The sequence below is a fragment of the Abramis brama genome (genome assembly GCF_963993115.1).
Source record: "Abramis brama genome assembly, chromosome: 14".
Taxonomy (NCBI): domain Eukaryota; kingdom Metazoa; phylum Chordata; class Actinopteri; order Cypriniformes; family Leuciscidae; genus Abramis; species Abramis brama.
The window spans coordinates 35,310,840-35,326,897 of NC_139976.1; the positions used below are offsets into that span (position 1 = coordinate 35,310,840).

Here is a 16,058-nt window from a genome sequence, read left to right on the forward strand (position 1 = left end):
CTATCTATCTATCTATCTATCTATCTATCTATCTATCTATCTATCTATCTATCTATCTATCTATCTATCTGTCTATCTATCTATCTATCTATCTATCTGTCTGTATTAATTTTCCAAGCAACCACCTAAGACCTACATCCCTTCAACCTTGAAATCTCTGTTTGAATGCACACATTTTCAACCACACACTTATATAACCTTCAAATCTCTTTTGAAACCTCCAGAGTATCAAACTACACAAAGGTTATGCAACCTTCAAAATTCAAATTAACCTTCAAAATGTTTAAAACTTTACAGCAAGGCATTGGCAAAACATTTTTTGTAGTTATGAAACTAAGGTAATAGTGACTTTGTTTGAGTTATAACAGAACACTGAATACTATTAGTATAGCAGAGCTGCTGTAATTTGAACAGAACATGGTGTTCACGTACAGTAGCTCAACTGGCAGAGCATGACGCTAGCAGCGCCAAGGCCATGGGTTCAGTTCCCACATACTGGCAAAATATATACTTTGAATTCACTGTAAGTTGCTTTGGATATGCCAAATGTATAACACATTGCTTATTTGATTAATCAAAGTCTTGTTTAGTCTACAGTTCAGCTAATGAGCTAATGTTTTTGCAGAACGCTAGATCATAAAGAGCTTTTCTTTTTTTTCTTTTGGTAATAAATATACCACTTGCCTTCTCCAAATGTATTTTTAAGAGAGACACAAGGGCCCTAATTGGGCTTTCGTTACATGCTTTATTTATGATGCATTACATGGCTGTGGCATCTAAAAGCTGTTAATTGTACCAAGCGTCCAAAGCTTTGCTCCAGTGCTTCAAACTGCTCTTCAGAGCAACAGAGAGCATCGTTTGTGTCTCATTAATTCTGTCTTTTGACTTTTTGTGACATCTAATGCAATTAACTGATTACATCATATGAGTCTTTATGAACAGAAATGCTTTCATAGAATAAACTAATGACTAATTTTCTTTTAATATAAATCTGTTTAATTGCATGTTTGATGTGTATTTATATGTGTGTTCTTGGGTGGGGGGTTGTTTAAAACCAGTATTTATCTATGCATTTATTTGTCATATAAGGGCAGCATGATATGGTCAACCTTTTTGTTTTTTGGTCCTGTGGTAGCCTGTTTATCCACAAAACAAAGGGCCTCATTCACCAATATCTACCTAAGAATTTTCTAAAATTTATACTTAATAAACGTAATAAAATTTATACTTAATAAACGATTCATGACATGTTCTTAAACAACAGAATCGTTCGCTCATGTGTTCTTCGGATTGATGAATCCCACGTCTTCATAATTGAAAGCGCGTGCCAGTTGTTCCTAATTAGCATAAGAAAACGCCCCGCAAATTCCCATCTAAGGACATGACACTTCAGGGCCGTGTGCAAGAAAAGTTGGAGAATGTCCAAAAGACGCACAGATCATCCACCGATCACCAAACGAAGAAAGAACTTCAGTAATTCTGAAGTAGAAATTCTACTGCAACAGGTAAATGCCAAACGAGGCTTATATTTGATTTAATCAGCTTAATTGCTGATGTAAATTGCAGTGTTAGTGTTTCTTTGCATACTATGATTTTTTTTTCCCAACAAATGATCAGAAATACATTACAGTAAAATACTATCATTGTAAACGACTGTAGAATTAAATAAAATGCAGTAACCCATTATTTGGAGCAAACTGTCACCACTCAGATGTGTGTGTGAGTGCTCTTGAGTGTGCGGAGAGTTTGTTCTTAGCTAAGAAGAAAACATTAGTGAATGTCAGAATCTTCGTAAAGGGTTTAAGAACACATTTCTTCGTTAGAACGGTTGGTGAATGAGTGCAGACTTTTGTATTTAATTTGTAAAGAGCTTATTTTTTATCAAATGTTTTTTCTTTCAAGGTAACATAAAGCAAAATTGCAGAGACAGTCTCCCTGCAGCAGCTTTAGATTAAATGTCTTGCTCAAGGGCACGATGGTGGACCTCCACTTTTGAGGTTTCCTCTGCATCAATTTGTGCTTGCACAAGACTGCCACTACTAAAGCGTCTGTCATTAGCTGGTCCAACAGACAAACTCAAAAATGTAGCTATTTTGGTCTGCTCTGGATGTTAATCTCACACTTTTTGACTTGTAATGAAGTGCACACATGGACTGCTATTGTATTGACAGCACTATATTAAAAGTACAGACTTCATTTAGACTTTTTTTTTATAGATAATATATTTTTTGTTCATTAATGTTGTTTTTTTAAAGAAATGTATGTTTGCAAATCTCCATTGACAGATTATTAAGCATTCCAATTTGTGTTTGCCCTTCTACTTTGCATCTATTTGCATACTGAATTGTGATTGTTCTTGCATATATTTAACATTTATAGCTGTCTGTACACTGCGTGGTGACGGTGATGATTCTTTGTTCAAGAACACTCAGCATTCAGAGTGCATTCAGAGCTCTTTTTAGCTCTTGCAAATGTTTAACGTGGAGTAGCACTGCCCCACAGCTTAGCTGTTGTGCTAACATCTGGTATTGACATTATCCCACTTTTACCTTCTACTGTGAGCATGACTCTGCTTCTTTCTGAAATACTTTCTTCTGGTCAGATTATAAAGTATGAATCAGGGGCTGTTTTCAAATAAAAACTGAAAACTTTGTATGCTTTTTTCCCCATTCATTTACACAAGAACTGCGTTTTGGAGGCCTGAACATTTTTCAAAGTGCAAGTTTTCGTAAACGATATTGTTATCGTCTCTGTGTAAACTTCAAAAACACAAATGTGTGAAAACTGTAACGTCATACATATTACGTGTTCAGTCTATAGGCATGCGCGAGTACTTGACAACCAAAACAACAATGGCGGACTTCATGACTGTGGTTGTGCTGGTCAAGATACTGAGTTTATTAACGCTTCTTTAGCAAAATGTAGATTTACTGCACCACTATATCTACGACCAGCGGAGACACATTCTTTAGCCTACATACGTCACAACATCGCCAACTATTTCTAACTCTGACCTCGCCAACTACTGGCCTGGCAGCATTATACAGCATTTTAATCGTCATCTGTACGCAAAACTTTTCAAAAACGCAAAGGAAAAGTTTTCAGTTTTTGAAGCTACTTAAGTTATTTAGTCAAGATCAGTGAGTGATTTTCCTTAGTCATTTGTTGTTTGATTATCATTAATGATAGACTGCAGCAGAGGGTTGTTCCATAAAACAAGATTAGAATACAAGCCAGGCTTATTTTGGTTAGTCAGACTTATTGTCGGTGATTTCTGTTTCATAAAGCAAACTTAAAATAGTTCAAACTCATTTACCCTGGCAACTTATGCTGGGAAACTAGCCTGGTCCAGGGCAGGCTAACTGTCAGGCTAAGCCTCAGTTGTTACACGGATCCTCTAACACTGACCGACAAGAACACAATGATATTACCACTGACACTCTCTCATACCATTATTGGACTTTATTAACCATTATTAGTCCAAAAATAAATACACAGTATACAGAAAATCAACTTAAATAAGGCTACAATGATAAATTAGACAATATAGACATATATATATATATATATATATATATATATATATATATATATAGATATAGATATATATATAGATAGATAGATAGATATAGATATAGATATATAGATAGATAGGCCTAAATACAATATATATACTACAGGTTTTCTTTTTTTACTGGCTGAATGTTTTGTGCCCAAGATTGAATTAGATTGTTTTAAAGATTTATTAATACATTTCTCTCTGGTTTTGTTTGGCAGCTGTAGAAAATGTTTGGCAGCTGTAGAAAATGTTTATGATTAGAAGAACATTAGAACACAATCTGAAAAAAAGCTTTGTAAAGCAGAAGTTAAAATCACAAAATTAAAAATAAATAATTACAAAAGCACAGTATAAATTTTAACTGGTAAGATGAATCTGAGCTTAGTAATTGACAGTATATTAGCCTACATTTGATTTACCCCATTACAATAGTTCCTTTACAGTTATTGCTATCATAAAAATACACTTGTAGGTTTAAAATTCTAAATAAGGCACATCTAATGTCCAAATAACAAATATTTTAGCATACATATATATATATATATATATATATATATATATATATATATATATATATATATATATTATGTACTTTATTATGTCTTTCAATTCAAACACATTTAACACAATTATACAAATTGACAGTTCCTTTAAAGACATCATATTTTCCCCCAATAATTATTCCTTATTTTTCCTTCTACTTTTTTTCCTTTGTGATAATACCCACCAACACACATGATTAGAACAATAACCAAAAAGTACATAGTTAGACATTTTACATATGATTTAAGGGGGAAAAGACAAAAAACAATAAATAAATATTAATAAAAATTTAACATTCACATATTTATATCAAACTCTTATAATGACACATAATTCCTAATAGTTATTCAAGTAATATTATTTGAATATCAAATATTCAATATTAAATAAGCAAATAAATAAAATAACAAATAACTAGCCTAGAAATAAAAGGGAGGGTTATATAAAAATGTAGTTAATGTAGGCTAATATATATTCCTTTATTTTATGGAATATTCTTTGATTTTAGAGTTGCACATATCTTTTCAAAATGTATACATTTGCTCTTAATTTCATGTTATCCTCTCCATAATGTACTTTAGAAACTAAATCTAACCACTCATTTAAAACTGGGGATTCTTGCTTTCTCCAAAAAATTATTGCATTAAAAGCTGTAATTCTCAGCATTCTAAATAAGTATACATCATCTTTATTAAGTAGCATAGGTCATATACCCAAAACTATATTTTGTATCTTTATATATTTAGTTTCTTAAAAAAATAATCTTCCCTGAATTAGGCTACTTCTGTTCACTGAAGTACTTCTGTTCGCTAGAAGTTCACTGCAACTTATCCAACATCCTAAAGATAAATTATTATAATTAGAAGATATTTCTAGTGTTATAAAATATCGCATATTAATTTTCCAAGCAAAATGTATATTTTAGTCAGAATTATTGCGCTCCTATTTGGCGCACAGCAGCGCTCGTTCAATATGAAGATTAGCAGTAAAATGGATACATTTGCATGACTTTCTAACATTTACAGATGGAGAATATAACTGTAAAATGTAAGTTTTGCATTGAGGGGAAAAAAAACATGTCACAAACGCATAAAACAGCACAAAATATACGCTGTTTGATGGTGGATCGATTTGATCCACGATCGACCTCTAGGGCTGCTTCAGAAACGCGTGCACACGCAATTATCTAGACTTGATAAACCTGGATCAAATTAGTGAGATTGCGTGAACTTCAATTACCTTTTATGGAACCACTTTAGCCCCAACTTATTTGTTAGGCTCATTCAAGTCCGGTTTTGGAGTTTAATCCCCGCTTTTCTAAGCGTCTTTTATGGAACAACCCTCAGGTATATTAGGCTGCTGTCACTTTAAGAGCTACACAGATCTAATATACGCGTTTTCTTTCTCAACTGTGTACGTTTACTTAAGACATACTGTAACTTATATCATTGTTGTGGTAACAGACCCTCAGTGTTTGTGCTGTTCAGTAGTCCAAAACAGGATTATTGTAGTTAACTAAAACAAAAAAACACATACAAACACTTAAAATCACCATTCAAAATTTTTTTTTTATGGAATATTGCAGTATTTATTATAAATTATTTATACACTATTTATTAATGTGTCATCGTAATCTTCAATCAATTTCCCTTTCCTCTTGCAGCGACACCTCTTCTCTGATGATGTGTTTACTGGTGTGAGGGCGGGGCAACCTGTCACTCACATGAGATCCACCAATAAGAAACCACAACCATCCAATCGATTCCCCATGGACAAAATCAAGCCCCGCCCTACATTTTTTCTTGTTCGAAAAGCCATTTCACTAGAATGTATGTCACAATAGGGGAGAAAGGCCTATCACAACTTTTATTTCATGCTGATTTTAAAATACAATAAACCTTAACTAAATAAAATAAAATATCAAAAATGTTAAACTTATTTTATTTCAGCTAGTTATAGCTAAATGTTGCCAAGGCAAAATTTCCCATTTTCATTTAGTTTAACTTAATGTAGTAAAATAACTAAAACTAAAACTAAAAAATAATAAAAACTATATAGACATATTTAAAACAAATAATAATAATAATAATAATATATATATATATATATATATATATATATAATTGATGAATTAATTAATAATACGTCATAAAAAGAAAATAAATTAAAAGTTAATAATAAAGTTAATAAAAAATTACTTAAACTTGACCTAAAATGAAAATGAAAAAAGAAATAAAAATAAATACAGGAAAAACTTATAAAAAAATAACATTGGTCCAAACACAATTTTTACAGACCTGGGGGAAAAAAAGTGCACAAAAAATCCCTGCTGGAGTGATGAATGTATAGCAGGGCTGACAAACCACCTGCGATGACCCGGAGTTCCCTCACCAGCAGAGCCTTGACAATGACAAACAGCAGGAGCTTAATCAATGAGCAGCAACACACAACCATCACAGCCACCATGCCAAATACCTTCATCCCAGACACAGCTGAGCCATCCGCTGGAGCATAGTGGTGCCATGCAACCAGGAGAGAGCTCGTACCAGGCTGGTGGAAACCTGCAGCTGATCTCCATGCATCTTTGCTGGGAATGAATCCAAAAAGTAAATTTTATGAATGTGTATGGAATGAAGGCCTGGGTATATTTCATTTTCTGCGTTCCGCTCCGTCTTGCACGCAGTCGTGTCCACACAGCTTACAAAGTATACTCATCCATGGATGAGCGAGGATGGATGCGTTTGACACATGCACATTGCAATTGCTTCTTTAGACTCTACCAGACGTCAGAGGATGATGCAAGTTTGTAAAAATGCTGGGAGTGGGGTAAACTGAGCCAAAAGGCCAAGGTTAAGTTATTCTTATGATTATGGGGTCATGAACTGCATTGTTATATAATGTTCCCTGGGGTGCACTTATAATGTTAGTATGATTTTTACACCAATTTCTGATTTTCCCCTCTGATTTGAATGCTCTGTTTTAAGGGGTGTGTCTGTTGTGAGACTTCACTGTAAACGCCCACTGCTTTAATTTGCTAACATCTTTGCATATGAAATAGCTAGTATTACATGTGGTACTCTCTCGAAAACTTTTAGCACGTTTTTACTATTACAGCTATCAAGTTTAACTAATCGTGAAAAGTGCTGATAATCATATTATATTTAGGGGTTCTAGCACGTAGTGCTGAAACCCTATTGTTATTGTTAATTTGCCCATGATGCAGCATTCTCCATATAAAACTGATCGGGCAGACCGAACCGTAAGTCATAAAGACTTGAAACTTTGAGGGCTGGTAGTACTCACACCGCCTACAACGTCACCAAGGCCCGCCCCGATCGGCCTGATGGGGGCGTTACAGCGATCAAAAGTATGAAATGGCTCATAACTCCTAAACCATTAGACGTAGGCTTATTGGAATCCTTGGCTCAGGGCAGACAAAATGCATGCCTCGGATTTGCTCGTCACCCTGGGAAAATGTTCGGGTATTTTGGATTTTTCCAAAAACCTACTTTTGCTAACTAGTCCTAGGTTTTTGGCCCGATCGGGACCAAACCAGTGCAGTAAGATTCTCTGGAGTCTGGTTGTCAATAATTATCAAGAAAATTCGAAATTTCACTGCACGGTCGCTAGGGGGTGCCAAAATGTTCTATATGTCAGCGGCCATATTTACAAAAATGGCTATAACTCATGAACGGAACTATATATTTTCACAACTCGGGACACATGTGTATGAGCTCAATCTGAGGTTACTTGAAAAAAAATCGTGACGATTGCCCACTTGGTGGCGCCAAAAAATATAAAAATGTCTATAACCACCCAACCATTAGCCCAAATGACTTGAAAATTGGCATGTGCTTTGTACAAGGTACCACGATAGTCATTGAGGACATTGGCTTATCTCAAAAAACATGGCCGCCAATGAAATTTGAGTAGCTGTCAGACAAGGTTACCAAAGGCTGATCAGAACGAAACTCAGTGAGCATGTTCGACTCATGGCTCTAGAGTTCTGTAAGCCATGTTTTGTAAGCTAACTAGTTTTATGCCTCTGTAATCACGTTGTTTTTCACACATAGACACAATATTCATGTAATTTGCTCCATAGACAAAATAACAGCTGAAAAGTAATGTCAAACTAATAGCTTTCTTTTGTGAAGCAGGTTAAGTATTATTAGTTTTATTCATTATTAGGGGTTCAAGCACAAAGTCAAAATACCAAAAGCCTATAAATCCTAAAGGAAAACGTGTGAGCTAACATATGTGACATAACATCCCTAACAAGCATGCAAAATTTCATGGAGATCGGACCATAGGTGGCGCTATAACTGTTAAAAAGCTTAAAAAAACATGTATTTCCTATGGTAAATTGCCTGTATTGGTTGTAAATGGTCTTTTCCATCTATGATGTCAGTGGTTAAAAGTTTGCTAAATAAAACTTAATGTGTTTTTATGCATGTGTGCTGAAAGGCCTTAAACGCTTGAACCCCGATAAATGCTGCTTGCAACTGTGATTCTACAACATAAGAGCCAGCAGTTTTGTGACAAACAGATAAAGTGAAAGATTTAACAAACAGTTTGTGCACAAAAAGGTATCATCTATGGCATCACTTAGACTCACACAGACATTAAGAACCAGCATATCAGCAATGGTGATAAAAGTATTAATGCTACAATGCATGATGGGAGTCTGGGTGAGTACATGTGCTTGTACCCAACATGCACTGCGACATGAAACTTTTAATGTCACCATCATTGAGATTCATATGCTGATTCTTGATCTCTGTGTGAGTCAGCATAACACCACAGAGGTTTTTAAATCTGATTGTCACAACAATGGATCTTACAGTATTATAATTAATAATACAAAACTAATAATAGATCACCTGTTTAAACAGAGATTAGGCTCTGGATAAGTTCAGTGAATCAAGTCACTAAATTGTGAGTTTTATCATCAAAACACAACCATCAACATCTGATTATATTTTCTTTTGGCGTTTGTGCCACAACAAGTGTGTTTTATAAACACACAGTTAAAGCAGCCAGAGAAGAGCCCAACTAAAGCAAACACTGATCTCCATCATGGTGACTTTAATGAAACAATAAAATCATCAACATATAAACCTCTGTTAATTCTCAATAACAACTTCTGTAGACGCGTGACAGAAATAAAGTCAAACTGGTTAGTAATAAGTGAAGCTGGTAATGCTGTTTGTGGAGTTGTTTAATCCTCCTCTGCTGAGATCTTGAGAGATTTAACATCTTCTTTTATCCTCAGTTGATTTCATCTAAGGCTGTGGATGAAGTCAGTTGTAGTTTCTGTGTTTCTCTTTCGTTATTTCTCGTTCTTTTAATGATTCTGCTTGTTAGCAGCAGGTGTTCTTCACTAATGCTCAATCATCGCTTAATGAATCACTTTAATCACTTAATTTCTTGACTGCAATGTATATCTTCTTTTAGTGACCTCAACTGAAATAACTTCAGAGTACTCATAACTATTGGTTTCTAAAAAAAAATTATGAATTAAGGTAATCGGTGTCCTCAAAATGTCCTCAATATAAGTTATTGGATTTGACTTTGTGTGTGACATTGTGAGCTAGCAGTAACTGCAAGCACTCTGAGTTCATTTAAAGTTTGTAATTTCAGTGGTTTTACTCAATATAGTGAAGTTTCAGTAATACCCTGAGACCCAGAAAAAAAAGTTTTTTGAATTTAGTTTTTTTTTTTCATGTCATCACATTGTTTAGAGCATAAGAAACAAATGGTAAAAAACATATTTGAAAAATAATATTTTATTCATACGTTATGCTATGTCCTCTGTAGTGGACACCAGGACTAAGTTGTGAATGACATGAAATTATATGTATAGGCAAAAACAATGGGATTTTTTTTCCAATCACCAATAAATTTGGGGGTTTCAGGATTTTTTTTAACTAAAATTTGTATAAAGATGATTCTCAACTATGTTATGAAAGATATAACGGAATGAATTGATACACCATTTTACTTTATGCAATATGTGGGTAAAATGGCCATAAATTAATATTCCCATTCAATGCAATGTATCTATACACTGTATCTAATTTGCACATTAATGTGTTCTTGGAGCAACATTTAATGAAAAAATAAGTGTAATAATTGGAGTAATAATTGGCAGCATTTTAATAATAATATCTAATATCTCATAGGAATATTGATGTATAATTTATTTCCATAATCTCTTGTTGTGTCTCCCAAAATGCCTTATAAACATGATTTAAGTCCTGATGTCCTCTACAGAGGACACGTATGAAATCAATGCCCTGTTCTGTAACAGAAAGTATTTTTTTATTTGAAACCCCATAACATTTTCCTGAGATGTTGGTTTATGAAATACAATTTGAAAAGTAGTCAGATTTAAATTATAATTACAATATATTATCATATTTCCTACATTTGATCACTAAATTAATGTCAGACATTTTTAAAGACCAAGGAGAAGTTGTTTTCATGGGGAAACCTCCAAACATTTGGTGTCTCTGAAAAGCCCTGTGACATGTGACATGTATGATGTCAGAGGAATTCACTAAAATATAATGTCCACTACAGTGGACAAAAGTCTATTCCTGGGTCCCGGGAGGATATAAAGTATTTGAATGCAGTGAAGTTTAATTGTATATTAAGAAATATCCTTATTTTAGTGGACTCAATTAAAATAAGTTCAGAGTACTCATAACTTGTTTTTTATCAAATGAATTGAATTGAGGTAATCGGTGTCCTCAAATGTTTTGAGTTAGCTGAACTTGTTGGGTTTTACAGTGTGCGGCTGATCGCTACATCTGTTTAGAATGTATAATGTAAACATTCTTTATTCATATGAAGATTCTAAAATATGAAAATCACACACAAACAATCAACCATCTTATTCGTGTGTTTATTAGCTTCTTATTTCAAGTGTAGAAATGTTTCTTTGGTTCGTTCTTCACAGAGCACAGGGCAAGGAGTCGTGCAAAGGGCAGGATTATGGTTTTGTTGACTCGCGTACAATGATTGACAGCTGTAGAGATCAAATGAATGTGCGACGAGTCATAAACTGATGCAAATTAGAAAGAGGGGACAGAACTTGGTCTGAACACTCTTTCACCTCTTCAGATCACATAATTCAGTGGGAAATAAATAAAAAGGGTATTCTATATGACAAAATATTTTGCAACAAGGTAATAAATCAATATTTCTCCAAATATGCACACTTTTGAACTAAGTGCCCTAACGGACGCTGTCTGCATGTATGTGATTGTGAACACAAATAAACCGCAGTAGACATGAGTGAATTCATATGAGTGTTGATATTCTATTTCAAATATCATACATTACAGATTGATTATTTTGTAATCCTGACATAAATTAAGAAATGAATGTCACTGCAACCTAGTTTTATCATAAACAGAGGTCAAATATCAAAGCTGGAGTCTTTAATCTTTCTAATGATACTCAAGTTTGTCCAGATCAAGTAAGTGTGATGTTTTAAAATGCAGTGAATGTTTAACAACAATAATCTGGATATATATCTATATCTAAAACACAAAACCACCACACAATAGCAGAGGACAGCACTCATTGGCTCATTCTGCTCTGTAAAACAATGAAATCATATTTAAACTTCATTAAAATCACTAAAATCATTAAAATAACATTACAAACGACTGTCAAAATTTACTTCTTCAATTGTTCATTTTATGCATCATATTTTGCAATATCACGTTAGGATTGCAATGACACCTGAAAATTATATTTTAAATGGGAGGCCTGAAATAAGCATTTATTTAACTATTGTTTATTTTGAATATCTATATCTACAACAAATTGTATGTGTGTAAGCATGTTTAATGGAGTTAACATGGAAAATGTGCCTTGCTTTAGTGGAGACAAACTGACACTTTTGAAACAGACACATTTAAATGACAGCAAGCTAATGAGTGGTCCTCTGCTGGTTATAATAGTCTTTTTTTTCTTACTATATGTAATAATAAATAATCAATCTGTAATGTATGATACTATATTTTCTCAAAATATGTGTCACTTGCTGGTGCTTTGTAATTATTTTTTAAAGTTGACTTTTTCTGAGTTAAAATTGTTTCCACACATTTTTCGGTGAATAACAATAAAATATTTGCATTTTTGTATACATTTGAGTGGACATCAATACAAAGTTCCGTCTTGAAACTCTAGATCCTTGGTCCTTAACTTGAACTGCTTGCAATCATATCATTCTCTATAGGGCACAGCTGATTGGTTCCTGCCCTCAGTAGCCAATGAGCTCGCTGCTCAACCTTCAAATACTTAGTCAGCATTTGCCTCAGCAGTGCAATGTGCTTTCAGAAACCCTCCACCTCCCCAGCTCCACCTGTATAGATCTGCTACGGGTAATTCATGTACGCTATATTGTACAGCAGAAGCATGTATTACATGCTCACAAGCAGTGTGTTGTATATGTATTGACCGTAGCAAGTCCTGTGCTTGCTCTGCAGCAGCAGCGTAGCAGACCTATTCTGCCAAGACCAAATATATCAACTTTGTCATACCCATTACCATGCCAAACACTCTGAGAGTTGTCATGACAGAAATATAGAAAGAGGTTTTTTGGCCACCGTGGTGTAGTTACAGCACCAACCAGCAAAACCCTGACTGATTGTTTTCATTAGTCTTCTCAAATAGAGAACGAGAATGAGACTACGGGAAGAGGCAGTCACTTAGTTTATATGGTAATGTTCTCTGTCTATGCACATACCATAACAGGAAGCACTCAAGATGTGCCCCTGTTAATGTTATTGGGTAATATTAAAGCTTGAATTTCTCTCTGCTGTACTTGCATGCTATCATCATAAGCATTACACTTCTGATTCATCCAGTCTAAATAAGCTCTGGATATTTTAGGAAGGTTTTATTGTTTTTTCTACACTCGTTTGCCTGTTTCTGAATTCGATTACATGGGGAAAAGCAATAAAACTGCTTAGTGCATTACACATAATGGCTTTTGGGAAGTCGTCTTCTCTCCAAAACCATTGTTATGCCTTGGGTTGTGTGTGTACACATCTTTTGTCAATTCATGTTTAGTGCAGTTTTCCAACAATAATTATGCCGTAGAATATAAATGTCCAAGTGCTTTTAACCATATAACTTTACAATATCATATTTGATACGCAAATTTCTAAATGATCAACATACTCAAAATGCTTTTTATCAAGTAAAAGCTTTTAGTAAAAATTTAAAAACATCCACCTTTAGGTTGTGGAGAGTTTTATAAAGTTAACGTAAGAATATCAAATATGATCAATCAGGCTTTTGAGGAACATTTATTTGTTCATCTCTCAGTCGTTGTATTGCATTGCATTACATGTTTTAAGCTTTTAAATATCATCATATTATTGGGAGATATAGAGTGACGACTGATATTTACAGTGCTATGCATAAGTTTAGACACCCATGCTAAAGTTGACTAAAAAGAGGAATAAAAAATCATCTTTTGGAAATTGAACTTAATGTCTTAATTAAAAAAATTAGGCAAAATCCAACCTTTAAGGACACCAATTTTCTTTGTGAATGAATAATGTATTGTAAATACATAAATGTTTTTGTCCCTTGGCCTTTGGAATTAAAATAGCCCCACATCATCACATAGCCTTCACCATACCTAGAGATTGGCATGGAGTACTTTCCATAAGATCATCTCTCAATGCAAATCAACCAGCTATTAGGCTAACTGAAATAAAACCATGCCAATCTCTAGGTATGGTGAAGGCTATGTGATGATGTGGGGCTATTTTAATTCCAAAGGCCAAGGGAACTTTATCAGGATGCATAGTATCCTGGATCCATGAAGTAACTGGCCTTTAAAAATAAAAATCTGCCTGCCTCTATGGGAATTTAACATAGGGGTGTCCAGACTTATGCACCCTGTATTTTAAGGAAGAACATTTATTTATTTACGATACATTATTCATTCACAAAGAAAATTGGTGTCCTTAAAGGTTGGATTTTTCCTATTTTTTTTAATTAAGGCATTAAGTTCAATTTCCAAAAGATTCCTCTTTTTAGTCAACTTTAGCATGGGTGTCTAAACTTATGCATAGCACTGTATATGCATTTTATGTACATATAAAGATCTCATTGATTTACATAATATACTATCAGAATTTTATCTTACTTTTTGGCCATATAAATATATACGTATCTGCACCAGATTGCATTCTTTGCGTATTTTGGGCCTCTGAATAAAACTGATGTTTTTTTTCTTCCTTGAGTTTGAGCATCATATTCTCACTATATCTTGCTATATGAGTCATAAACACCTGATGTTTCAAATATGATATTTAACAAAAAATATATGCAAACTTATATATATAGGATATTTCTATAGCCTACATATGCAAGGTTGCATTGCTAAAAACATTTTTTTCTCTTCTCCTCTGCAGGCATATAGTCCTTCTGCCTGCTGCCACAATGTTTAAAAACAGCTTGAAAATGCTGCTGACGGGGGGGAAATCCAACAGGAAGAGCCGGAACAGCAGCGGTCAGTCTGAACTTTCATGTCTAACCACTCGGTAACATGTTTATCCACTAAGATATCATCTGAATATGACTGCATACTTGTTTGTATTTTTCTTTTTAAAGTGCCACATGAATCAGGATATTTGGTTACACTTTATTTTAAAGTGTCATTGTTACAGTGTATTTATATATTTTTAGGTTAGGTTAGGTTTTGGTTGAGGGTTAATTGCATGTAATTATGCATAATTTACTGTTATTACTAAGGTAAGTACATGTAACATATGTAACAAGGACACTGTAAAATGTGTTACCGGATATTTTAATAACATTGCAAACTTCCTATTTGGAAGTTAGTAGCGAGTGCAGTCGCCCTAAGCTGGTATTACAGAAGCATGTAAGAGAACGAACAGCCTAAAGCCTTGATTATCCATCATGCCTCAGTGTTGGAGCTCATTTCTCTCTGGGATACTGGGATGTTCTGCCAATATATGGGTTTCCATATGCTTCCTGATATAACTGACAAATCTGCAGCAGGCCGAGCATGGGGCATGTAGTCTCCGCATCAGACGGCACGTCCACATGCCATGACCGTCTGATACTCAACACTTGAGAGGATCACAAGCTCTAGTCAGATTACCAGACAGCAATGCAATGCCAGGCGCACGTCTCAGCAGTTTGCCAGACAAAAAAACAGTTTTTAACTGGTGAGAAAAACGAATAAAGTGGATTTGCCAGGTTAATGGCTTCAAATCTTTGAAAGATATGCAGAGATTGGTTTAAGTTGCGCGCAAACTAGATTTTCTCAAGCAGAACTAACATTTATGATCACATAAAGATCAATTCTACATACTGTAAGTGTAGTTTTGTTGTATATTATTGTGGCTTGAACCATTTCAGATTTAAATTAAAATGTTAAAGATAAAGAAATGGCAAAATATCTGGCAAGTTCCTAGAAATATCTCTTTGTGTCATGTGGTTTTGTAAAACCTTTATGTTGTTTTCATGTTGTCATGTGGTGTAACCAGGTAAAAATCATAACCTATTTTCATTACACTTTGTATACATGTCAGTGTATCTCATCTTAATCACTATTTTCAAATAATGTTCAAGTTTTTAAGTATTTTTTTGTTTTACAAATATCAACAATTATTAGTTCATAAATATTACTTTATTTAGGGGGTTGTACCATATGACATTTTATAACCTCCACCGACTCAAATTATGTTTATATGGCAAATACATGCTTTGTATACTTTCATTATTAATACATTAACAAAGGTCAATTCCTCAGAAAATTCCAAGTTTACAAGTTGCAATTACGAGTTCTACAAGACGGAATCTTGTAATTAAGGAAAATTCCAATATGGTTGTATGATTTGACTTTGATTTGTTTCAGGCTTTTTTCATGAATTAAATCATGTGTTTTTTTAAATGA

General features: G+C 34.0%; 1 protein-coding gene across 1 annotated transcript in view; it reads left to right on the forward strand.

Annotated features, from left to right (window-relative positions):
* Nucleotides 1–16,058, forward strand: part of LOC311096554 (uncharacterized protein) — a gene marked incomplete at its 3' end in the record, with an annotated part of 97,535 nt that overhangs the window by 41,627 nt on the left and 39,850 nt on the right. The window contains exon 2 of the mRNA XM_084135751.1: nt 14,548–14,645. Coding sequence (XP_083991877.1) covers nt 14,576–14,645 — 70 coding nt within the window. The 5' untranslated portion in view covers nt 14,548–14,575. The remainder of the gene's footprint in view (nt 1–14,547; nt 14,646–16,058) is intronic.